Source organism: Pteronotus mesoamericanus, unplaced genomic scaffold (assembly GCF_021234165.1).
Source record: "Pteronotus mesoamericanus isolate MK-2021 breed Mesoamerican mustached bat unplaced genomic scaffold, CSHL_Meso_final contig_169, whole genome shotgun sequence".
NCBI lineage: Eukaryota > Metazoa > Chordata > Mammalia > Chiroptera > Mormoopidae > Pteronotus > Pteronotus mesoamericanus.
Window position 1 is genome coordinate 1,880,369 of NW_026555068.1, and position 23,409 is coordinate 1,903,777.

The following is a 23,409-nucleotide window of genomic DNA, read 5'->3' on the forward strand; positions in this document are numbered from 1 at the left end:
GGATGGGGGCGGCCACAGAGAGTAGTCTTAGGGGCTGGGGAGGCAGTCGGGGGCAGTCCGGGATGGAGTGGGTTTGGGGGACCCACGGGGCTGCAGGCGTTAGGCCGGGTGGCCGTAAGGCTTCAGTGGCGGCGAGGTGGGTGGGGGTGGGGGTGGGGGTGTCGTCCGCTGGAACCCCGGCTGTTCGGAAGTTGGCTCCCCAAACAGCGGTCATTGGGCCCTTCCCCGGGGCTCTTGGAGTAAGGTGGGGTCCCCCGGGTTAGGGTGCTGGTCTTTCCGACTGCCGATTTAAGCTGCGGTGAGGGCTGTGGGTTGAGCTTACTGGTAGCAGCTTTCCAATTGGAATAAATTAGGCCAAATAATTCGGATATCTTAATTCGCACAGACGAGCAAGAATAAGTAGCAGCTACTGAAGCTCTTCGTGATGTGATTTCTGTTACTTCCTTCACTTTTCACGAGTTCTATCACTGTTACTATCTCAAAGTAAGCATCTTTATGCAGATACAAAAATGATAAGCTATTCTTCACCTTCCGACGTTGAATAAGTCAATATTAAATGCTGTGTAGTTTTACATCTTACACGTTTATGAAGTCAACCGAAGTAAAAGGAAGATTTGTATACAGGGGTGGGCAAAAGTAGGTTTCCACTTGTGATACAAATAAATGATACAATAATTAATAAATAGTAATACAAGAATAAAGTGTTTCACATACCCACAACTTTAATCCTACTTTTGCCCACCTTGCGTTTTCTATGTATTTGTCCTAAGTATTAATACAAAATGTATTTAGCAAATACGTTATGGTTGCATAGTCTGTAATGTAGCAAATTTACAAATACAGTACTTTGTATGGGAATAATCTAATTTCTGTGTTCCTTATTTATGTGTCTATTGAAGTACTTTTTTGTAGGCCATTATTTGAAAGATGTAGGATTGTTAGAGTGGATTTCATTCACCACTGACTCTATCTGGATTTACAGACAGACCTAAATTGCCTGATAACTACACTCAGGACACCTGGCAGAAGCTTCATGAGGCAGTGAAAGCCATACAAAGTAGTACCTCCATCAGATACAACCTGGAAGAGCTCTACCAGGTAAGACGCCACATATAACAAAAAGTAGAGCTTGTTAAGAGTCCTCCTGGGGATAAAAATGCAGAATTTTCTCAGACTAGGTGAACTGTAAGATTAGGTCAGCATCCTGTCTTTCATTTAACATGTTTTGTTTTTGTTTTTTAGTTGCCTAAAAAACACAGTTATCCAACTTCAGTGGAATGTGATATAGACAGGGATTGTGTTGTCCCCGGTATTGTTTCCGAGTCAATAATAAAGGAAATAATAGAAACCCAGTATTTGTGCCCAACAAGAACAGTAGGAGGTGCTTGTGGGACTTTTATTTTATTTTCAGGCTTTACCTCCTAGAAAGATACTTAAAATTAATCTCATTACAAGAGAGAGATCTGTTTCTAAGGACCACATGACTTAACATTTTTCAAATAATGCAGTGAATTAATGTTATGATCCTGTAACGTTATATGGAAAACTTTTACCAGAGTTTCACTTGTTAATAGATTGTTTTTTACTGCTTCTTTGTGTTTTGTGATTACTTGTTGCAATTAAAACAAGCAAAGAAATTTTGTTACATTTATTTATTTAATTATAGAGGGAAGGGAAGGAGAAAGAGGAAGAGAAACAGCAATGTGTGGTTGCTTCTTGCAGGCCTCCTCCTGGGGACCTGGCCTGCAACCCAGGCATGTGCCCTGACTGGGAATCGAACTTGTGACCCTTTGGTTTACAGGCGGGCACTCAGTCCACTGAGCTATACCAGGAAGAGTGAAATTTCGTTACATTTAAAGTAATGATGTTTCATTTCTAACATAAGAAAAAAAGGTCAAAAGTACATTTTACTATTTGGATATTCTGTTTACAAGCAGGCTGGTTTTTCTAATATCTTGGTTTTTAAGAATAACATTTGTTACCTAGTCTAATATTCCCCACATTTTAAGTAGTTATACAATGTCCCAATTCCTATTAAGAGACAAGAATTTAAAATTTTTTTGTGTGTACATAAGTGATTACATTATAAAATTGTGGAAACTACAAAAAAATACAAAAAAAGAAAAGTAAAACTACCTACGTTCCCACCATCTATATAGAACACTACTTTTGACATTTTGCTGGACATGTCCCTTCTTTGTGTTACGTTTATATGAGTTTATTATGTTTTAGTCAACTTTATTAAGGTATAATTTTATATACTTTGTTTTTAAATAAGTTTCAACAAATGTATACAGTTGTGTAACCACCACCACAATCATGCTGTACATTATTTGCATCACTCCCAAAAAGTGTCCTGAGGCCCCTTTTCATTCAGTCCTCTTCCCTGACTCCCAGTCCTTGGGCAAGCACTGATTTGCTTTCTGTGGTATATTTTCCTATTTCTAGAATCTCATCTAAATGGAACCATGACTTTTGCAATCTTTTATACCTGGCTTCTTTCACTTAAGAATAGAGCGTGTGAGATTCACACATACTGTGTGGCAGTAATTTGTTTCCTTGATGCTGTGCAGTATGGGTACCACAATTGATTACCCTTTTACCAGCTAATGGTTATTTGGGTTTTCAGTTTTTGGTTATTATGACTAAAGCTGCTGTGAACATTAATAAGCTGTTATGTAGACATATATTTTCATTCCTTTTGGGTAAATATCTGGAAGTAGGTTCTCAGAGTTACATAGAAAGTGTATATTTAACTTTACGAGACATTTCCTGTTTTCCAAAATGGCTGCACCATTTTGCACATGTACCAGCAGTGTATGAGAGTTCAAGTTGTTCCACTTCCTTGCCAACATTTGGTATTGTCAGTTTTTTCAATTTTAGCCGTTCTAGTGGGTATGTAGTGGAATTTGTGGTTTAAATTTATATTTCCCTAATGATATTAAGCATCTTTTTAGGTGCCTGTTCCTATTACATCCAACTTCTTTAATGAAGTATGCGTTCACATCTTTTGCTCGTTATTTTTATGGGGTTTATTTTGTATGAGTTTATTATGTATTCTGTATGAGCTTATTATGTATTCTGGATGCAAGTCCTATAGCAGATATTTGCCTTGCAAATACTATTTTCTCCCAGTCTGCATCTTGTCTTTTTTTTGTACAGTTCTGTAATACGTCATCTATATATTGCATTGTGTGTTTACCACTCAAAGTCAAATCTTCTGTCACCATGTATTTGACCCCTTTTACCCTTTACTCTCTCCCCCACAGCTTGTCTTTTGATTTTCTTAATTTTGTCTTTTGGAGAGCAGAAGTTTTAAATTTTTATGAAGTCTGTGTATGGTTTGGTTTTTTATGGGTTGTACTTTTACCATCTGAGAAATCTTTGCCTAATCTAAGAGCATAAAGATTTACTCTTGCATTTCCTTCTAGACATTTGAGGGTTTTGGGTTTTACATTTAGGTCTGTACTCTTTTTCTGGGTGAATTTTTTGTATGTGTTGTGAGGTATAAATCTAAGTTCAGTGTCTTCCCTGTAGATGTTCAGTTGTTTCCATGCCATTCGTTCACAAGTCTGTCCTGTCCTCCATTGAACTGCCTTTGCTCCTTTGTCAAAAATCATTGTCCTTATATGTATGGGCGTAATGAGTCTTGAAATCCAGGAGCATTGGCTCTCCAACTTTATTTTTCTTCAGAGTTGTTTTAGCTGTTATAGGTCTTCCGTGTGAATTTTAGAATCTGTTTGTCAATTAAAGCCTACTAGAATTTTGATTGGAATTATGTCAGTTTATAGATAAGTGTGGGGAGAATTGTTTCTGATGTCTTGACAGAAGGAAGGCTGCCAGTTGATCACAAGGAACAGCTCTCTATTTATGTCTTAATTTTTCTCAGCAGTGTTTTTTAGTTCCAATGTACAGGTCTTGAACATCTTTTGTGAAATTTACCCCTAAGCATTTATATATTTGATGTATTATAAATGGTAGGTTGATTTCAATTTCTGATTGTTGCCAGTATGTAAAAATACAAATGATTTTTATATATTGATCTTGGGTATTGCCATCTTGCTAACCTCATTTATTTCTAGTAGCTTTTTGTAGATGCCGTCCAATTTTTTTAACAGACAATTGTGTCTTCTGTGAATAGAGATAGTTTTACTTCTTCTAAATCTGTACACCTTTTATTTCCTTTTTTTGCCTAACTTCACCATTTAGAACCTCCAGTATAGTTAAAAGAATTGCAAAAACCAGACATCCCTGTCTTGTTTCTGATCTTAGGGGGAAAGTATTCAGTTTTTCATCATTGAGTATGTTAGCTATGGGTTTTTCAAAAAATAGCCATTATCAGGTTGAAGTTCCTTTCTGTTCCTGTTTGCTGAGAGTTTTTATCAGAAATACATGTTGGATATTAACAAATACTGCAACTATTGAGGTGACCATATAATTTTTGTTTTTTAGTTCATTACATTGAATTTTCAAATGTTAAACCAGTCTTGTGTTCCTGGTCCCACTGGTCATGAGGTATTATCTTTTTCACATATTTTTTGATTCAATTTACTAACCTTTTGTTGATTTTTGCACCTGGGATAACAAAGGATATTGGTGTGTTTTCTATTCTTACAATGCCTTTGTCTGGTTTTTGTATCAGAGTAATGCTGGCCTCATAAATGAGTTGGAAATAGTTACCCCTTTTCATTTTCTGGAGGAATTTTATAGAATTGGTATTATTTCTTCCTTAAATGTTTGAGAGAATTCCCTTGTGAAGCCATCTTGGCTTTTTTTTTTTTATAGAAAGATCTTTAAACTACAAATTTCTTTAGTAGATATAGAACTATTTAGATTGTCCATTTCTTCAAGTTCACTAAGCTTCTGCAATATCTAATCTGCCATTAATACCATCTGATGTAATTTTTATCTCATGAGGTGTTTTCCTCTTTAGGTGTTCAACCTGAATCTTTATTGCATCTTTTTTGTTGCTTCTTTTGAACAAATGGAGTACAGTTATAATAGCTGTTGTGTAGTCCTTGCCTGCCAATCCTGTAATCTCTCTCACTTCTGGTTACTTTTGACAGACTAATTTTTCTCACCATTAAGGATTGTATTTTCCTTGTAAAGTCTTGCTGTTAAGATTTGTTAGGCAAAACTAGAGCAGTGTTTCTCAAGGGAGAATTACCCCTACTGCTGAGGCAAAATCTTCCTGAATGTACCCAGCATCCTGTGGTTTTCTAATCTGGCTGGTGGGAAGACACTATTTGAAACTCTGTGTGAACACCAGACACTGCTGTCTAAACTTTTTTGGTGGTTCTTTCCCTGACCTCAGTTGTTTTCTCACACATTTGTCCTGGTCAGTGCTCTGCTGAATACTGTAGGGAGACCCTTGAGGTCTCCTTGCACATTCCAGACTCCAGTCTGGCTGCATCTCTCCTCTCTGGGCCTTGGTCTAGCAGACTCCAGCCTCAGCTCAGAGCACCTGCTCCACAGCCTGGAAGCTCTGGATGCAGGAAGCCAGAGCAGTTGGGGCTTGTTTGTTTCCCATCTGCCAAAGACTACTGTCTTTCATCGCCCAGTGTGCACTGCTCTGAAAACTGTTGTTTCATATATTTTGCAAGGGTTTTTTTTTGTTAGTTATTTCATGCAGAAGAGTTAGTTCAGATTTTGTTTTGTTTTTTCTTTACTTCACCTTTACCAAAAGTCTAAGTTCTACCAGTGTGTAAATTTTCATAAGTTTTTAATTTAATAAATTATTGTATCTTAGAGCTAGGGCTTATTATTTCTCCTTTCCTGGAGATTTGATTATTTGGTATCTCTTGCACATCATCTTTCCTAGTAAATTGACTCTGCTATGCCTTTTACCCAGTGATATAGTTCATAATGGTCCCCATAGATACTGTCATAAATAGTGTCTTCCAGGTGCCCTGGATGTTTTTATGTGTGTGTCTGGAGACTCCAAGGGCTGGGGATGCTTACCCCAAGGGGGCCTCACACATTCCAGGGAGGATCACAGGAGGACCATGTGGGGATCAGTTGATCAGCTTGCAGAGGAGTATGTGCACAGGCTGGCTCCTGGTCATTCAGAGAGAAGTACCAGGGGGTCAGAGTCCATTTCTATAGAGTGAGCTGATTAGATCTTATGGAAGCAAATGGGATAGAAATAGTCAGTGATGTCGTTGTGAGATTATTGTACACTCACATTATCCTGGTCTCTGATAAAGTGGTCAGACAGTGCATTTGCCCTAGTGTTACAAAATAGAGTCTCAAGTTTTTACTGAGGTGGTGTGCTATATACTCTGTCAAAGACTCTTATGTGAAAGTAACAATTCTCACCGAAGTTTGAAATTTTTTAAAGGAAGTTTTGGGGATGATTTAATGGAGAACGTTTTATTCTTTTAAAGGAAGTTTTTGGGGATGATTTAATGGAGAACGTTTTATTTTTTTTAAAGGAAGTTTGGGGGATGATTTGCAACAAAGGAGAGGAGAATGAAACAGAGTTAGTTATTGAATGTATTGATAAAGATTGCTGAAACTGATTAGAAAAAGGGAAAAAGCCCAGAAAATGGTTGACAAATACATACTTTATTTGATGGACAAGTTGAGAAAGTAATAGGTTGAGAATGAATCCAATACATAAGTTACACAAAAATAGGAAAATATTCAGACTCAAAAATGTCAGGCCTAATAGAAAGAATTCATAATTCAACAACTTTCATCACTCAGTAAAATTAGTTATTTATATTAGGTAATTTACTTTTAACATTTGGAGCTGAGAATCTGTTGTGCAGTCAGTATTGGTAAATACAGCCAATAGACTGTCACTCGTTTCCCTCAAAGCTCTCATCCTAGAAAACTTCCCTCTCACAATTTATCCCCTTGCTCAGATTTGAGTCCTAATTTAGTTTTTACATTGTTTACTCATTTCCTAGCAGTAGGGACCTAATGGCGTAGAGCCCTCTAACAACCTTCTTGTGTGGTGATCTGGTCACTATTTAAAGAGGCCTGCTTTTGAGTAGGATCCATCTTCACAATTATTTTTGCTTAACAAGAACCATTGCTGTGGAGAGAAATCGTTCAGTTCTCAACTACTTGTGCCTCTAAGAACACTGTGCTGGCCTTTCAACTGTGAAATGAAGTGTGGGTTTTGCCTTGTGCCCCAGCCAGTATATCTTTCTTCATGATGGTCGACCAGGGGTGTGGTTTTCTCGCAAGTGCTTTTCATTTTTCCCCTTCCTCTACATAACTAACTCTTAGGACTTGCCTGCATTTTCTCTTGATGATTTGTTTCTCTTTATCTATATGTTTCACTCCTTTTTCTCTTGTCTCAACTTTATAATCCTAAAAATCTTTGCCTAAAACAATCTTTCAGAACTGATACACCCTATTTTATAAATGTTTTATATTTTTTCCCCCAGAGCTCACTTTGATTTTTTGTTTCGGCATTCCGTACTTGAGAGGCCGCATTTCGTTTTAGCAATGATGAGTACACTTGGGGGTCCGGGTTTGGCACTACCAATAGGCAAGCAGTCGATACTGATGTACTTGTCTCTTTGCTTTAATACATTTGTCTGTCCTAAAACATTCCACCCTCCGAAGAACTCGGGGGCAGTGGCACGACAGACCTACTGATTACAGAGCAGCCACGATGGGAAAATTCAGACCCAAGCACAGTTTTTCCTCTTGGCTAAGTTGATACAAGAAAAACATCTTTCTCTTAATACTACAAGTAGAACCCAAGTGCTGCTCCTTTCCTACCTCTAGTTATTGGATTGAATTTCTTTTCTGTTCTGTAACTCTTAAAAATGTGAACACCACCACCCTAATAACAAGCACACAGTCCAGGTCAGATTTCAGTACTCTATATACCTAGAGAAAGCAGTTCTAAATCTTAAAATATGACTAAATCTTCAAAACTTATTTTTGGAAGGGGGACTCCTATGTTTTGCTGCTCCTGTAACAGTACAGAAAAGTCTGCCAGGATCCCTGCCAGTGTGGGCAGAGAGCAGGGCCGCCCTCTGTCTTCTAAGGTAATGAGGTGCCTGTAACATGAAGATGCCAGCGGTGACTCAGCAAAAGACATGGAGAAATGACGGCACCCACAGCAAACCTGGGTCACCTCAGGGTTTGGCTAGTTGTTTTAAGAGGCCCTCAAAGTCTCAATTTTAAAAACAAAAATAAATGTCAGGGGCTTCACATTAAGTAGTCAGTATGTGCAAAGTAGGACAACATATGAAAAAGAGTTCATTGTAAAATTCAACAATGACAATGTGTCACAACTGGAAAGGACATTGATTCCTAATTCAGGAATTAGAGCGTTCAGAAACTGGTTCTAATAAGATGTTTTTCTCTGAAGACCAGGTACCACTAAGCTTATCCTAATTTTTACCAAGGCAAATACATTTTCGTCATGTATAATACTAAAAACTTACTTTGTAATAATTAAGTTTGTGGAATTCTCTAATGATTAACTACTGTAGTAACAGCATTTGTCATGAGGTTATCCTGTGTGTTTTTGTTTGTTTGTTTTTTGGTGTTACATCTAGTTATTGAGGATTAAATCCAAACAGGGAGAAATTAATATCTCTTAAGTCTATCATTTTTATTTCATAAGTATAATGTGTTAATAAGGTTTATAAAATTATGAAAGGCTTTCATTAGTGCTGACAAGTTAATATACTTGGAAAAAGACTTAGAATATATTTAATTAGAAACTTTTAACCAAAATTCACAATATTTATGTAGGATTCAAGTAAGATGCAAGCAGGTAGAAATTTATGTGTAAAGAATTTAAATGACTTTTCCAAGTTGATATAGTCTTTCCTTTGGCTTACACAGCTTCAAACGTATGCCTCCCCTCTACCCCACTCATATACATATTGTAGTGATTAAAGATACAGTTGTTTTCCCTTTTTTTAAAAATTTTTATTCTAGAATATCAAGCTCTTTTTAATTAAAGTATACCTGACATACAATATTATATTAGTTTCAGATGTACAATATAGTGATTTGACATCTGTTACCATACAAAGTTATTTTGGTATTATTGACTGTATTCCCTGAGCTGTACTGTACATTTCTGTGACTTGTAAGTTTGTACCTCTTAATCCCCTTCAGCCTTTTGCCCATTCTCCTGCCCCTCTAGCAACTGTCAGTTTGTTCTTCATATTTATATGTCTGTTTTGTTTCTTCATTTGTTTAGTTCTTTAGATTCCACATATTAGTGAAATGATACAATATTTTGCCTTTGACTTATTTCACTTAGTTTAATATTCTCTAAAGCCATCCATCTTGTTGCAAATGGCAAGATTTCATTATTTTTCATGGCTGAATATTCCTGTTTGTGAGTGTCTGTGTATCTCACTTCTTTATCAATAGACACCTAGGTTGCTTCCATATCATGGCTGTTATAAATAATGCTGCATTGAACATAGGGATACAAATATCTTTGCAAATTAGTGTTTCGTTTTCTTCAGATAAGTGCCCAGAAGTGGAATTGCTGGGTCCTACTTTGTCTCTTCTTATAGTCTTTGTTTTAAAATCTGTTTTGTCTGCCATAAAACAATTTTTTCAGTTTTGCTATTTCAGGGTGGGTTTTTTTTTTCCTGTTTCCATTTGTATTAAATATCGTTTCCATCCCTTTTCTTTAGCCTGTGTGTGTCTTTCAATCTGAAGTGAATCTCATGAAGGCAGCATAAGTAAGGGTCTTGTTTTTTAACCCATTTTTCTGCCCTGTGCCTTTTGAATGGAGCACTTAGTCCACTTACATTTAAAGTAATCATTGATACTCTACTATTATACTAGTACTAAGTCTGTACTATTGCTATTTTAATTGTTTTCATACTAGCTTTTAAGTGGTTCGTCTACTATCTTTACTATATATTTCCCTCTAGTAGTGAGATTTTTTTTTCTTTCTAGTTTTTACCTTTTCTTTTCCACTTAAAGATTTCCCTTTAACATTTCTTGTAATGCTGGTTTAGTGGTGAGGAACTCATGTAGCTTTTGCTTGTCTGGGAAATTCTACCTCCTTCAATTCTAAATGATCACCTTGGCAGGAAGAATATTCTTAGTTGTAGGTTTTTCCCTTTCGTCATGCTGAATATATTGTGTCACTCCCTTCTGGCCTGCAGAAGTTTCTCTTGAAAGGTTAGCTTTTGGTGTGTGGGCATTCCCTTGTATGTAACTAGTTGTTTTTCTCTTGCTACTTTTATGATTCTGTATGTTTAACTTTTAACATTTTAATTTTGATGTGTCTTGTTGTGGGTCTCTTTGGGTTCATTTTGCTTGGAATTCTCTGTGTTTGGATGGATTTGTAATTTTGTTTCCTTTGCCAAGTTAGGGAAGTGTGCAGCATTATTTCTTCAAATAGGTTTTCTGTCCCTCTCTCTCTCTCTTTTCTTTCTGATGCAAATATTAGCATGCTTGATGTTGTCCCAGGCTCCCTTATGCTATCCTCATTCTTTTTATTCTTTTTAACTCTTCTTTTTGATCTTTCCTTTGGATGGGTGATTTCCACTATCCTGTCTCCCTGACCACTGATCTGTTTTTATTTCCTCTAGTGTATTTTTCATTTCCATTGTTACATTCTTCAGTTTTGATAGGTTCTTTTTTACAATTTTTATCTCTTTGTTGAAGTTCTCACCAAGTTTATCTGCTTGTCTGCAGATGAGCATCTTTATGACTTTCACTTTGAACCCTTTAATCGAGTAGACAGCTTACCTGTTTTGTTTAGTTCTTTTTCTGGGACTTTGTCTTGTTTTCTTCTTTTTTTTTTGGTTTTTGGTGTTTTTCTTTTTTAACATAATCTTTTGTCTCCTCATTTTGACTGTTTCTATGTATTAGGTAAACCAGCTATGTCTCCTGATCTTGAAAATGGGGTCCTATTTAGAAGATGTCCTGTGTGGGGCTCAGTGGTAGAATCCCCCCTTGTCACCAGAGCCAGGTGTTCCAGAGGTGTTCTCTGTATGGGCTAGAGTGGCCTCCTGTCATGGGTGGGCCACAGCTGCTCTGGACACTGGCAGGTGAGGCTGGTCTCTGGCCCAGCTGGATGTGAAGCCTGCCTGCAAATGTTGTAGGAGCATTGGTGTGCAGGGCAAGCCTTCAGTGTGGCTGGCTGCAAGCTGCAGACTCAACTGCTGCAGGCACACTACTGTGTGCTGGAGCCACTGGAGGCTTCCCACAGGGTGTGCCAGGACAGGAGCCACTTTGGACGGATACCACCTTGGGTGGGTCCTTGGGGATATGCCAGGGTGGGTGAGCAGTGTTAGCAAGGTTGATTAATGGAGAGGATCAAAAACGGCACCTGCCAGTGTCAGACCAGCTAGGTGGAAGGTGAGTAAAGGAAGAGGGGGATGTGGGAGAAAAGATGACCACCTCTTTCTGCCATTTCTGACCCTGGCAAAAGTTCCAACAGATCTGTCCAGCACATGCCCTAAATTGAGGCAGTGTATCACCTTCATGTGTGACCCATGTGCTTTTCAAACTGCTGCCTCTGCACTGGGACTCGAGAAGAGCGCAGCCTCTGTTTCCTACAGCCCTTTGTGTAAGCCCCACTGGTTTTCAAAACCAGATGTAATGGGGGTTCTTTTTTTCTTGTAGTTCCCCCAGGCTGGTGCTTGAACCCCTTACTCTTTACGGGGGGACTGTACAGTTGTGATATCCCTTCCACTTGCAGGTCACTGCACGGGGACTGGGGGATAGGATAGGTACTGATTAGACAGAGTCCTGCCCTTCCTGCCTGTCTTAATGTGGCTTTTTCTTTTTATCTGTAGTTGTAGAAAAATCTGTTGTTTAGTCTTCAGGTCATTCTCAGATATAGCTGTTCTATATGTATTGCAGTTTTGGTGTCAATTAGAGGAGGTGAGCCCAGGATCTTCCTACTGCACCATCTTGAACCCAAAGTCAGGAGTCAGTCTTCCTCTAGAGCGCTAATTTAGCTTGTCCACAAAATGTCATTGTTTGTGGTTGGCTCGTTGGCTCTGCAACAAACATGCCTCTGGATCTCCGTCCCTTAAAACAGGTTAGATCTAGGCTAACCAGGCAAGGAAATTCATGGAAAAATTTGGGCTGGCTTGCTGCAAAGTGCTTCTGTAAGAATGCTTTACTAGTGGCAATATGCCATAAGCCAGCTTTAACCAGAGGATAGTTGTCCTAGAGTTTTTAAGAGACAAAATGATAGTAGACCTTTGACTAAAATATAAAGACAACTACAAAGTGATGGAATTGGAGACTTTGAGAAGAGATTTGAAGGATGTAAAAACAAAATGTAGATAGAAATCTCTTTTGCCTATGGTAAGAAAATGTAGGAGAAAGGTTGCGGTTTTTTGTTATTATACTTAAACTTGCTAGAATTTATAATCTTTAAATTATTGTCATCATTTCACATTCTCTTTTGACCCTTGTAAATATGCATGTGTTTTGTATGGTGGTAATTACTGTATTTACTTAAGTTAATATGTAGCTGTTGTAATATTAAGTATTGTGATTATTAATACTGTAAGTATCACTACAGTGACTATCTTTAAAATTTTAAGTTATCTTTTTTCCCCTTTGGGAATATATTATTGAATTAAATTCAGATTCTATTTCTTTTGTTTCTATGCTATATCCTCCATATTTTTTTAAATGCTTCAAAACTAGTTAGAAAAACTACATTTCTGTTGATAGTATTTCATATTTGGATTGACTGAGATGCTGGTTTTGTACATGAGAGTTGAAAGGAAACTATTAGAACTGATAATATACAAACATGTCTTTGATGTGGATGAAACTATTTCAAGAAAATGCTTCTGTTTTAAAAACTTGTTTCCTCATTAATTTAAGACAAACTTAGATAAATTGCATATGTCACCTGCAGAAAAATAAAGAGGAAACAATTCAACCTGGCCTTGTGTCACTCAGATATTTTGGACTTGTTTTCCTTCTGCTCATTATAAACAGAATCATTTCACTAGTAAAAGTGAAAGTAACTGAAATTCCTGTTGTTTTCCCACCTGTTTGGAAGATGGTCACTGGGAGTCTGGAGCAGTGATTTCTTACCCTAGTTTCACATTATAATCATCACAGTAAACTCACACACATTCCTGTGGCCCCCACGTCGGACTAATAAATTAGAACATCTAGAAACAGAGTTGTAGGGATCAAAGTTGTTTTAAAGTCCCTGGGTTACTGGTACGCAGCAAGGTTTAAAGACTATTGCAGTAGGGGAAAAAATGGAGTTTTGTAAGATGCTCAAATATAGTATAGGCATACCAGCTGGAATGCTAGGTATCACAGGACTGTCATAGATGTGCCATTGAATCTGTGTTTGATATTAACTATTGTGAAATACCATTTTTACTAAGCTTTTACTGGATTCCAGTGTTTCAACAGTAATTGCCCAAAACTTAAATTTCTATAATAGCTTATTTGTAGATTACGTAAGTATGGGCGGCTGCTTCATATAAATGATTATAAGTACATGTAATTACGTAAGTGCTCCTGTTATGATTTTAGCTGTATGTACAAATAGGTTTTTTTCATAACTAATTTGTTATTCATAGTGAATAATTCTTGTTTGTTTGTTTTTGTTTATAGGCTGTTGAAAATCTCTGTTCTCATAAAGTTTCCCCAACACTTTACAAGCAGCTCCGCCAGGTCTGTGAAGATCATGTCCAAGCGCAAATTCTTCAGTTTAGAGAATATCCTTTTGTTGTCTCATGAAGTTTCTATTCATTACCTAAATATTTTGAAACTGCACATTACTAGGATAAAGAACTAATCAGTATCCTTAATATTAAAACAACTGCTTTTAAAATTCCCTTTTATTTACAGAGCAAAAACCTTAAGTTTGCTTCATATGACCCAATATATAGATTTTCTTTAAGTAAAATTTGTGTCACTTTACTGATCTGATTAAGGCAAAACAGTGTCCTTTCAATGAGTCCAGTTACGTATTTAGGAAAAGTTCTGAGAAATGTCTTAACATTTGAGTTGTGCTATCCTTTATTCTTACAAAAACCCACTTGTATTAGTTTTCTGTGATGTGTAACAAATTACCACAAACTTGACTATGTAAACCAACACCCATTTGTCAGCCCACAGTTGTGTAGGTCAAGAGTAGTGGCTTAGCTCAGTGGGCTGTCTGCTCAGGGTCTCACAATCTGAAATCAAGGTGTTCGCAGATCCATTCAGGTGTTGGCAGAATTCACTTCCTCAGTGACAGGACTAAGCTTTCTCAGTGCCTAGGCTACCCTTGGTTTCTTGCCAATAGGTTCCTTCTCTGACAGCATGGTTATTTTCTTCTGAGTCAACAGGAAAATCTGCCTCTTTGGTCTGCTAAGACAGTGTCTTATATCATGTATCCTATTGTATTCACAGCCCCACTCACAATCAAGGGGAGGAAGTTATAGTCAGGGGCATCTTAGAATTTTGCCACTCATTTTGCCGTTTGCGATCAGATGACTGCCGGGGATGCTCAGAGCTTCTTAGCATCTTGTCAACAGTCCTTTACAATTTGGCCTCCATCTAGTTTCCCAGGCCCCTCCCATTACTGTAGCCACCCACATATCACAGAAAGTAGATTTGTAATGAAAAACAATCTGCTTGTGGCTGTACTTTTCTGGGCCTTTGTTTCTTCACTTGTGAAGTTAGGTAGTTGGAGTGTACTCGTTTCAAAGTTTTCTTCTTGCTGCAGGGATTTTTTTCCCTCCCATTGAGAAACTGAAGCTCTTAAAGGTCACTGAGATCTCCCTTGGCAGTTCCAGCAGCTTTCTTGCCTGACAGTGAGGCTCTTAATTATTCATGATGATGAATTCCAAGTCCAGAATGAGATGTTACAATTTAGGATAATATTTATAGTTCTCCCCATAAATAGGTCAGTGACGTCAAGTCCGGTTCTGTTGTATTGACATCTGTAAATACACCTCCACAGTATTATCTGGCAAAGCTCTATACTAATGATGACCACACTGTTGGCCTTTTGGCACCTGGCCAGTGTGTACCACATCTCAGAGGCATCCTGTGAAGACTCAGTGTCTAAGGAATCCCAGGGGGTGGGTCCAGGATACCTACATTCAGGATGTTGGAATCTGAAAAGTAGCCTGAGTCCCAGGCTTGCCTGAAGTCATCAGAAGATTCCCAAGCCTTCTGTCCAAGACACGAACTTCTAAGACTGAGCTGGTGTGATAATCCAGTTGTCCTTGCTTACTTGAAGACTGCTTTTTGATTATCTAATCAAATTATCCTCCTGCCAGTTAATCCTATCCTGTGGATTACAGGAATATGTTCTTTAACTCCGTTCAGCAAGTACTGACGGCCTGTCTACTAGAAAATAGAAAAAGTATTACCATATCTGATTTCTACCCTCCAAGAAGTAACAATGCTAGAGTAGATGCAAGGAAATTACCATATTCCCTTGTTGCTGTGACAAAGCCATGATGATAAAAACCACCATTTATTTCATAAAAGGAAAAAAAAAAGACACTCTACCAGATTAAATGTGTGCCTTACTAGTGTGAGGCATCTGTAATTCAGAATGTTAAATTGTTAGAGTCAAGGACAAGAACTTCAATACATGACGCATTTGGGGCAGATCTTCCCAGAGGCAGTAACACTTGAATTGCATCGTAAAGGATGAGTAGATTCTAGCCAGCTACAGAGTAAGGAGACATCAGAAAGCAGAATGTGAAAGGTTTTTAATGAAAACATGGAGCATTGTGCTGTGCCTGGGAGAATTGGTGAAATTTGAGGCTGTAATACTAAATTGCAACTTGATTTGAATCTATGTACACAGTAAGTATTTGGACTTAAATCTGTGTGCATCTGAGTGTCCTTACAGGTTATTAAAGGAGAATCCATTGTATTTAGACTCAGTTTTGGGAAAGTCATTATGATGCAATAGATTAGTAAATGGAGCAGGGACAGTACACATTTACTAAGGAATTACCTTGTGTTAGGTCCTGGAAAAAGTAATCATGAATGAAAGGGATTCTGGCCCTTTAGAGCTTAAAATTCCAATGGGACAGAAACATAAAGATACACATTTATGAAATGATGTGGTAAGAGTTTTAAAAGCTCCTGGGATGTAAGGAAAGAAGAGCCAGCCTGCGTAGGCAGGAGTTGGGCAGTGCAGGGGTAGTGTGGTGCACTAGGAGTAGAGGTGGGTGATGAGTGATGCAGTCCTGCCGTCAGAGCTCAGTCCTGCTAGGAGAGGTGTGTGGCCTGTCTTAGCCTCGCAGTGGCCGAGTGGTAGTGCTATTGCAGGTGCCCAAATTCCCACTGAGCTAGCAATATTCTGAGTTAAGCACGTTCATGTTTCTCTTGCTCTGGGATATTCCCGCATTTCATGTAACTCTGCTTTCTAAAATTCAAGGACCGCTACCTACTATATATTGGTTGCATGCTGCTGTTGAAGACAAATTAAGAATTCAGGGCGACTTCAGGAAAGCCCTTCATAAGTTAAACAGATCAGATATACAGGACTCCTGTGGAATGCATCATCTGCTGTTATTTTCTTAGGTTACCGTATCCATTCCTTTGTTCATATGTTTGATATGCCCCTTTAAAAATAAGTTAACTTCTATTGGTGATATGCCTTTCCCGAAAACAAAGGAGAATCTAAACCCATAAATAATTATGGACAGAGGTCACATTTTCCTTCCCTTGATTCAACTTAATAGCTATACAGATTCATTTATCACAAAAATGCAGATGAGCATAGGGTACCAATGATCGATCATACACAAAAATTGTAGTTCTCAAAACAGAAGAATGCATAAAGAAACAAAGTTTTTGCTATTAAGAAACTCATGAAGCTGCACTGTTTCCTCTAAGCATGTCTTAATAATCTGTGCTGATGATAGCAGGCTTTGGGCTTCTTTATAAAGACTCTGCCTGTGCTCACCTGACTGGTGTGCAGTTAGCGCGCATGGAGCACTTGGTGGCAGTAGGCTAAGCTTTGCACATTTGTACAGCACTCCAAATTACAGGTACTCTCTTTAGCCAGAAGGCCCAAGACTACTTAGCAAGAGAGTGGCCCTGCGTTAGTGCTAGGGTTCAGAAGGGACCATGACAGTTGCTGCTGCCATGGGCTTTGTAGACTGAGGGAGGCAGTAATTAAATACTGTAAACTGTGGACTTTGACAAGTATTCTGAAAGATAATGTTCTTAGCAGTTATAACAAGGGGACCTAATTTAGACTAGGGGTGTCAGATGGTAAGTAATCATTACTAGTGTGTGATCCAGGACGATTGTTACCTCCTGCTGTCCATTACTGCAAGGAAAGCTCGGTGTCAGTCTTTTTGCTGGGATTAGAAAAGCAGGAAAGCCTGGGTTAGAAAATGTGGGCAAAGATAGGACCTGTTTTCCACTCCAGTGTAAGTACTATTTTGTTTTTGTTTTGTTTAAATCACCATTAATCACAGATACATGTAGTTTTTCCATGGTATATTATGAGCATTTTGCCACTGGATTTTGTTATTTGAAGACTTGGCTAACTCACCATAATCGACTGTATAAGTTCTTTAACGAGGATGGGCTCTTCTTTGAAAAGATAAAAAGGATGGTTGTTGGAAAGCCTATCTAAAGACTAAGCTGTTGACAAGCTCTCAGCATGCCCATACGTCTTACATCCTGAAAGTACTCATATGCGACTTTGTGGCTACTATTACAGCTTTGGATCTGGAATTGGTTTACTTAGAAGGCTGGAGCTCAATAGATGCCTCACTGTGTGGTATTAGCCTACCATTTCACACTTTTTTCCCCCACAGGAAATGCAAAAAATTATTAAAGATGTATATTGGTTTTATCTAGCTCTTTAAAGAAAAGTATCTTTTGTTTACTGAACGCTTCACGTTGGACTTGTCTGTCCTAACGAAACCCTGTACTGGGTAGAGCTCTGCCTTGCTTAGTTGCCTCACCCAAGCCAACCAGTGGTGTCAGTTTGGCTGGTGTGGGTTTAACCCTGTGCAGCCTTGTAAACTGCAGCTGCCCATGGAGACCGGCTAGGGTGTCCACCACAGGCAAGTGCCTCGTGTTCAGCACTGACTGGATGCCAGAGCTGCTGGGTCGCTGCCATGGTGGCACCTGTCTAACTGTGCTTGTGACTGGTTCTTTGTTTTTTCAGACTGTCCATATCAGGTTCTAATACAGTGGGCTATTATAATTTTGAGCAATTATAACAGAGTTCTTCCAGAATAATCTGTTAAGCATTGAACTATTAGGTCTTTGCTGTGACTGGCTACTTTTAATACATTGGCAAAGCCTCAAGAAAATAAAACGTTTGGCTAGGACTGCTGTGGTTGTGGTCAGCTACCCTTACTGGTGTGACTAGGATACAGATGTGCCCGTCAGTCCATCCACTGCTCTCTTGAATTTCTGTCCCCTTCCTAAAGTCCTGGCTGCTGTCCTCTGCTGGCTGCCCCTCCTTCTGTCAGACCTCTCACTGACTAAAGACTCCCCACGACTGTATGATTTTACACGTCACACCCTGGCACTGTAGTGAGGAGAAAAAACACACCCTTTTTTTCTGCTCACTACATGCTAAAAATTTTATATATAACTTCACAACAGCTCTGAGGAGTGTGTTCTGCTACACATGGAGAGACTGAGGCCCAGGAAAGGTCATCATTTTTCCAGTGTCATACAGCTAAGAAGTGGTAGAACAGGACTGAAGCCTAAGGACACCCGTGTCTTTTCACTTCAACAAGCTGTTTTGTCCATAGATGAGCACAGTCATGAAAACTGCTTTGTAAACCATCAAGCAGTATACAGACATTTGTGACTGTTCAACTTTGTAAAACCCTGTGAAGGCAGTGCTTAAGGCACTTAGCCGAGGTTTGCTCTAGGAGGTTGCATTCAGGTGCTTTGTTTTGTTTTGTTTCCTATAAACAGCATTTTGAGTGTTTCTTTAAAAACATATTCCAAGAGTCAAGCCGAGAGTGTTCCTAATTTGGTGCGTGAATGAGACTACTTATAGTTTTCATTGAGGCTAGAAGTTAAAGTTAAACCTCAGCCATTTTTCAATGGCTGCCAGTCCCTCAGTGCTATTAATAATCAACCTGCTTCATCACCCCTGGGACAGTGTCATTAGGAGCTCAGGTACAGGACTGAATCAGGATCTGCCCTTGGCGGGATAGGGCCTTTCGTTCAGTCACCCAGGTCCATGAAGCCTGTGCCCTGGTTGTTAGGTTTCAGCTGGCAGGGTTCTGAAAGTAATCCATCAGTGAAGTGCTACCAGGAGGAAAGGAAACTGGAAAGGGGATAGTGAGAGATGAAAAACATGAGTGCAGGCAGGGATAATTATAAATAAGTTATGAGATGTGGAATAAGAAAAACTACGTATATGGTTTTTGAACTTCTGGTCTTGTAGTAGTCTGTGGTGAAGAGAGCTGAAATTAAGAAGTTAAAATTGCAATAAATTGCCCAACATTTCTAAAGTTTTCCTTAGCAGGTCTGCACAGACTCACTAGATAGTGTTTTATTTTTAAAGAAGATTAACAAATGCTGGCAAGATCATTGCAGACAAATGGTAAGCATATTGACTTTTAATACTGATTTTATATATGGTACACCCTCCTTAAATCTTCTCAGTACTGCTTTTTTATGTCTGATCTCACTTCCTCTTTGGTGTTATTCAGCCTCTTGTTTAGTTAGAAAGAGATTTGAGTAGCTGGGAGTATGTGCCCTCTTTTAATCCAGCTATCTTTTTTTGTTTCTTTTTTACCAAAGCATGGCCTCATCCATCTCCCCTCACCCACCTAAGGTAGGTGTGGGCCAGGTTGTGAGCTCAGATAGGGAAGTTCTGCTTGGGGGAGTCTCTTTGCCTTCAAATGCTGTTATCCAACTCCAGTGTTATTTGGACAGCAGAGTAGAGAAAATTGGGGAAGGGGAACTGTGCTCTTCCAGAATGGGGCTGGCTGCCAACTTGGCCTTCAAACTGACCAGACAGATAATAGAAAGCTCACAGTACTCATAATTCCTGAATTGAGTCTCTCTTAAATTTTTCCTTAATCCCAGTTTATGACTGGTAATCAATCCTAAATCCCAGAACTTTACTATAACTAGACAACCAAAGTTTTAGGCTTTTGTAAATGTATTGATTCTTTTTGATTTTATGTATTCTGAGTTTTTAGAGTGACCTGGCTGTTCATTATGTAAGTCAGAGGAAATAGTATCAATAGCTTTCCTAAGTAGGTTGAATACTTTTGTTTCCTAAATGAAGTAGGTAGGGGACAATGAATGTGTCTCTGTTCTGGGCCAGGCACCTGGTAGATGGTAGAAGTAGATAAATGTCTGTTGGTAAGGTTTTGCTTACAGGTGTAAGCAAACCTCTACAACAGAGTCTGTTAAATTCCATGATAGGAGGATTACAGAGTTACAGTGTGCATGTTAGCACGGCTGAGGGAGCAGCTGATTAACCTGTGTCTTCGCTCTGCTTTCGGAGTTCAAGTAGAGCCTCATGCTAATGTAACAAGAATTGTTTCAAAAGCTTAGAGCATCTCCCCAGTCTAATGAGATTTACCACATCAGTCAGGAAATGACCAAATTTCAAAGGTATCTTTTAAGCTAAGTGTTTTAAAATCCCTACAGTTAGATTTCTGGATAAAAGAGATGAAAAATAAACATCAAGGGTGAACAATTAAATTTAGAGAGGAAAAATAAATCCTGGGGGTCTTAGTGGGAAACATCTTTCATCAAGAAACAGCTGTTGTTAGATTTGAGACATCTAGCACAATGATAGTTCAAATGGCCTAATCTTGAATATTTTGTTAGTAAGATACATAAATAAATTCTTTTCTGATTTCCAGATCATGATCAGAAGTATTTTCCTATTTTTGGATCGCACTTATGTACTTCAGAATTCCATGCTTCCTTCTATCTGGTGAGTGTCCTAGTAGAGCTGCATCTACTGCTGTGACTAAAATCACACGTTTGACTTGTGTCTTCTCCTGGTTTATTTGGTAGCATATGTGGCCATTTGTCTGTGGTTCTTTATGTCAGCTAAAATCACTAGCCCAGGTAGATCTTAGCTTTGGTGTGTCTCCATTACCAGTGAGGGTGACAGGGTGGAGCTGGGGCAGACTGACTTAGGGGGAGCAAGTTCTAGCTTGTTCTCTGCTTACAGTGAGTATTCCAGCGGAGGCAGCGGGCAAGCACAAAAGTACTATGTGAAGCCACGTTTCTGGAATTGGGCTCTGGGCTTCAAGATCATCTGGAATCATGATGGCAAACTGCTCACCTCTGCTCTAAGGGAAAGATCAGGGGACTCAGTTTCTTCAGTGGCAGGAGTTTGACCTGAAATGGTTTGATCCAGTGGTCTGATGAAACTCTAAGACTCCGACTGCTGGTGAGGTTATGACCCCCGAGGCCCTAACTCCCCCCAGCCACCCCTCATGCCTTTGTCCTGCTGGCTGTCCGAGGGCACCGGGACCTCGTTTTATTCAGGATATGGAGACCTGTCATTTCAGTCTGTTCATCACACATTATTCTCTAGGGACAGTATAAAGTAGGAACTCCTCCGCCAGTATTGCCCCTAGACACCGACTTCCACAGGCTTTGCTAATACTCTTTACCGCTTTGCCCACCTGCCCCAAGTCTCCTCACGGCTGCCTCCTAGAAGCCCTAGCTGACAGGAACAAAAGGTTGTCCTTAATCTCATCCTTGGAGTTTTTCCTTTATTGATGTAGAAGTTCATTCTCCTATTCAGAAGTGATGTTGTATGCTCTCATTACCTTGAAACCTGAAATCTTTAAAAAGTTGTTTTCCAACTTCCTCACCAACTTTTCACCCTACCCCTAAGCAGTGTGATTTCTTCTTTGAATACATGGAAACTGTCCATGCCTTAGACATCAGTGATCTCCTGGTTACCAGACCCAATAATCACTTTTATTTTTTGTCTTTATGTAACCTAACATCTTTGCAGTTTTGGACACTCTCTTTATTGAAATTCTCCCCTTCCTTAATACCACTTGGACCTCGTAACCTCTCTGACCTCCTCTGACTCCTACACATCTCATGCCAGACACCCATGCATGTCTGCAATAAGGCAGGCACTGCACAGAAAAGATAGCCTTTCTTCAGAGAAATGATAAGGGTGGTAAAACTGGGTACAGAATTATCACATAGCTTCTACTCTGTGCAAAACCCTTTTCAAAGTGCTTCAACACCTACTTTACTTAATTCTGAGAATGGCTCTATAAGGGGTGACTGTTACTGTCTCTATTTTATAGATGGAGAAACTGAGGTATAGAGTTCAAGTAAGTTGCTGTACCTGGGTTGTTGGGGTATCTAACTTGAACTCTTAATTTATAAACATTGTTTATAACATAACTATGATGTAAACCGTAAATGTTTCTTAGAGCATAAACTATACCACACTCAGTCCAGTGAAACTGGCAGAAAAACTGAGCGTGATAGTACAGTACAGAATCACAGTGAAGGGGTGTGAGAAACACATAGGGAAGGATGGGGAAGGATGAGGAAGGATGAGCAAGTCTTGGCCCAGTAGCTAAGATAGAAAGGAAGTCCACTCTGGAAACAAGACAGCAGCATGCCCCGAATGTGCCGATTGTGGGAGAATTGGAGAGATGAAGCTGATGAAATACCCTGATGGCTGTTGGTGGGCTGCTTCTGAAGCCTTAAACTGAAATTTACATTTTAGTAAGAAGATTCTAGCAGACAGAACCTCTTACGCATTGGGTACCTGCCTGGCCCAGCGTGCACTGTTTTACAGATATAAAATAATACATGTGAATTAGTGTTATGGAAGGACAGGCACACAGAGGTTAAGTTACTTGCCTCGGAGTCACAGCAAGCATGTGAGTGGTGGGGGTGCCAGGATCCAAACCCAGGTGACTGACTTGAACCCACACACTGCCCCCAGGCTTTACTGCTCTGTCTTTGAAATTCACGGAAGGCTGTGATGGACAGCTCCTCCAGGGAACAGGAAAGGGCCTTTGCGGTTGTCGGCACAGTGTAGGAGGACAAGGTGCTCCAACACAGATAGTGTTCCCCAGAACCTCTGCTCACTAGTGTGGGTAGTGTTTGCCGCTACTGCCACCCACTGTTAGTACCACTTACCATTAGTACTCCTATTGCCGCCGCCGCCGCTGCTCACTACCCACCATCGCTACCACTGTCACCCACCACCACCATCACCAGTTCTACTCACCGTTACTACTACCCACCACCACCACTGGCCCTGAGCTGCCCATTCAGGAGATCTGGCTAGGCCCAGGGATCTGAATTTTGGCCCCCTCAGTGTTTGGCACCTACGGGATCTGAGGAGGTATTTTGGCAAAGGATAGTCTGTTATCACGTGGTTTTTGTGAATAGTATTTGACAGCTTTATTTCCTCCTAAATTCTTCAGGCAATGTGCTGAGGAATTGAGAAGGACTCAAAGTCACATTTTAATATCAGTTCTCTGATTGAAAGGGCCAGATAGAGGA

At 39.4% G+C, this 23,409-nt stretch overlaps 1 protein-coding gene across 2 annotated transcripts in view; it reads left to right on the top strand.

The window, feature by feature from the left end:
- Positions 1-23,409, top strand: part of CUL4A (cullin 4A) — a 63,880-nt gene that overhangs the window by 680 nt on the left and 39,791 nt on the right. The window contains exons 2-5 of one of the 2 annotated variants that reach the window (XM_054565881.1): positions 983-1,098; positions 13,558-13,661; positions 19,420-19,489; positions 20,769-20,842. In XM_054565881.1, the coding sequence (XP_054421856.1) occupies positions 983-1,098; positions 13,558-13,661; positions 19,420-19,489; positions 20,769-20,842 (364 nt within the window). Of the gene's footprint in view, positions 1-982; positions 1,099-13,557; positions 13,662-13,713; positions 13,745-19,419; positions 19,490-20,768; positions 20,843-23,409 lie in introns of those variants that run through there. The other variant, XM_054565882.1, reaches the window with a different exon arrangement.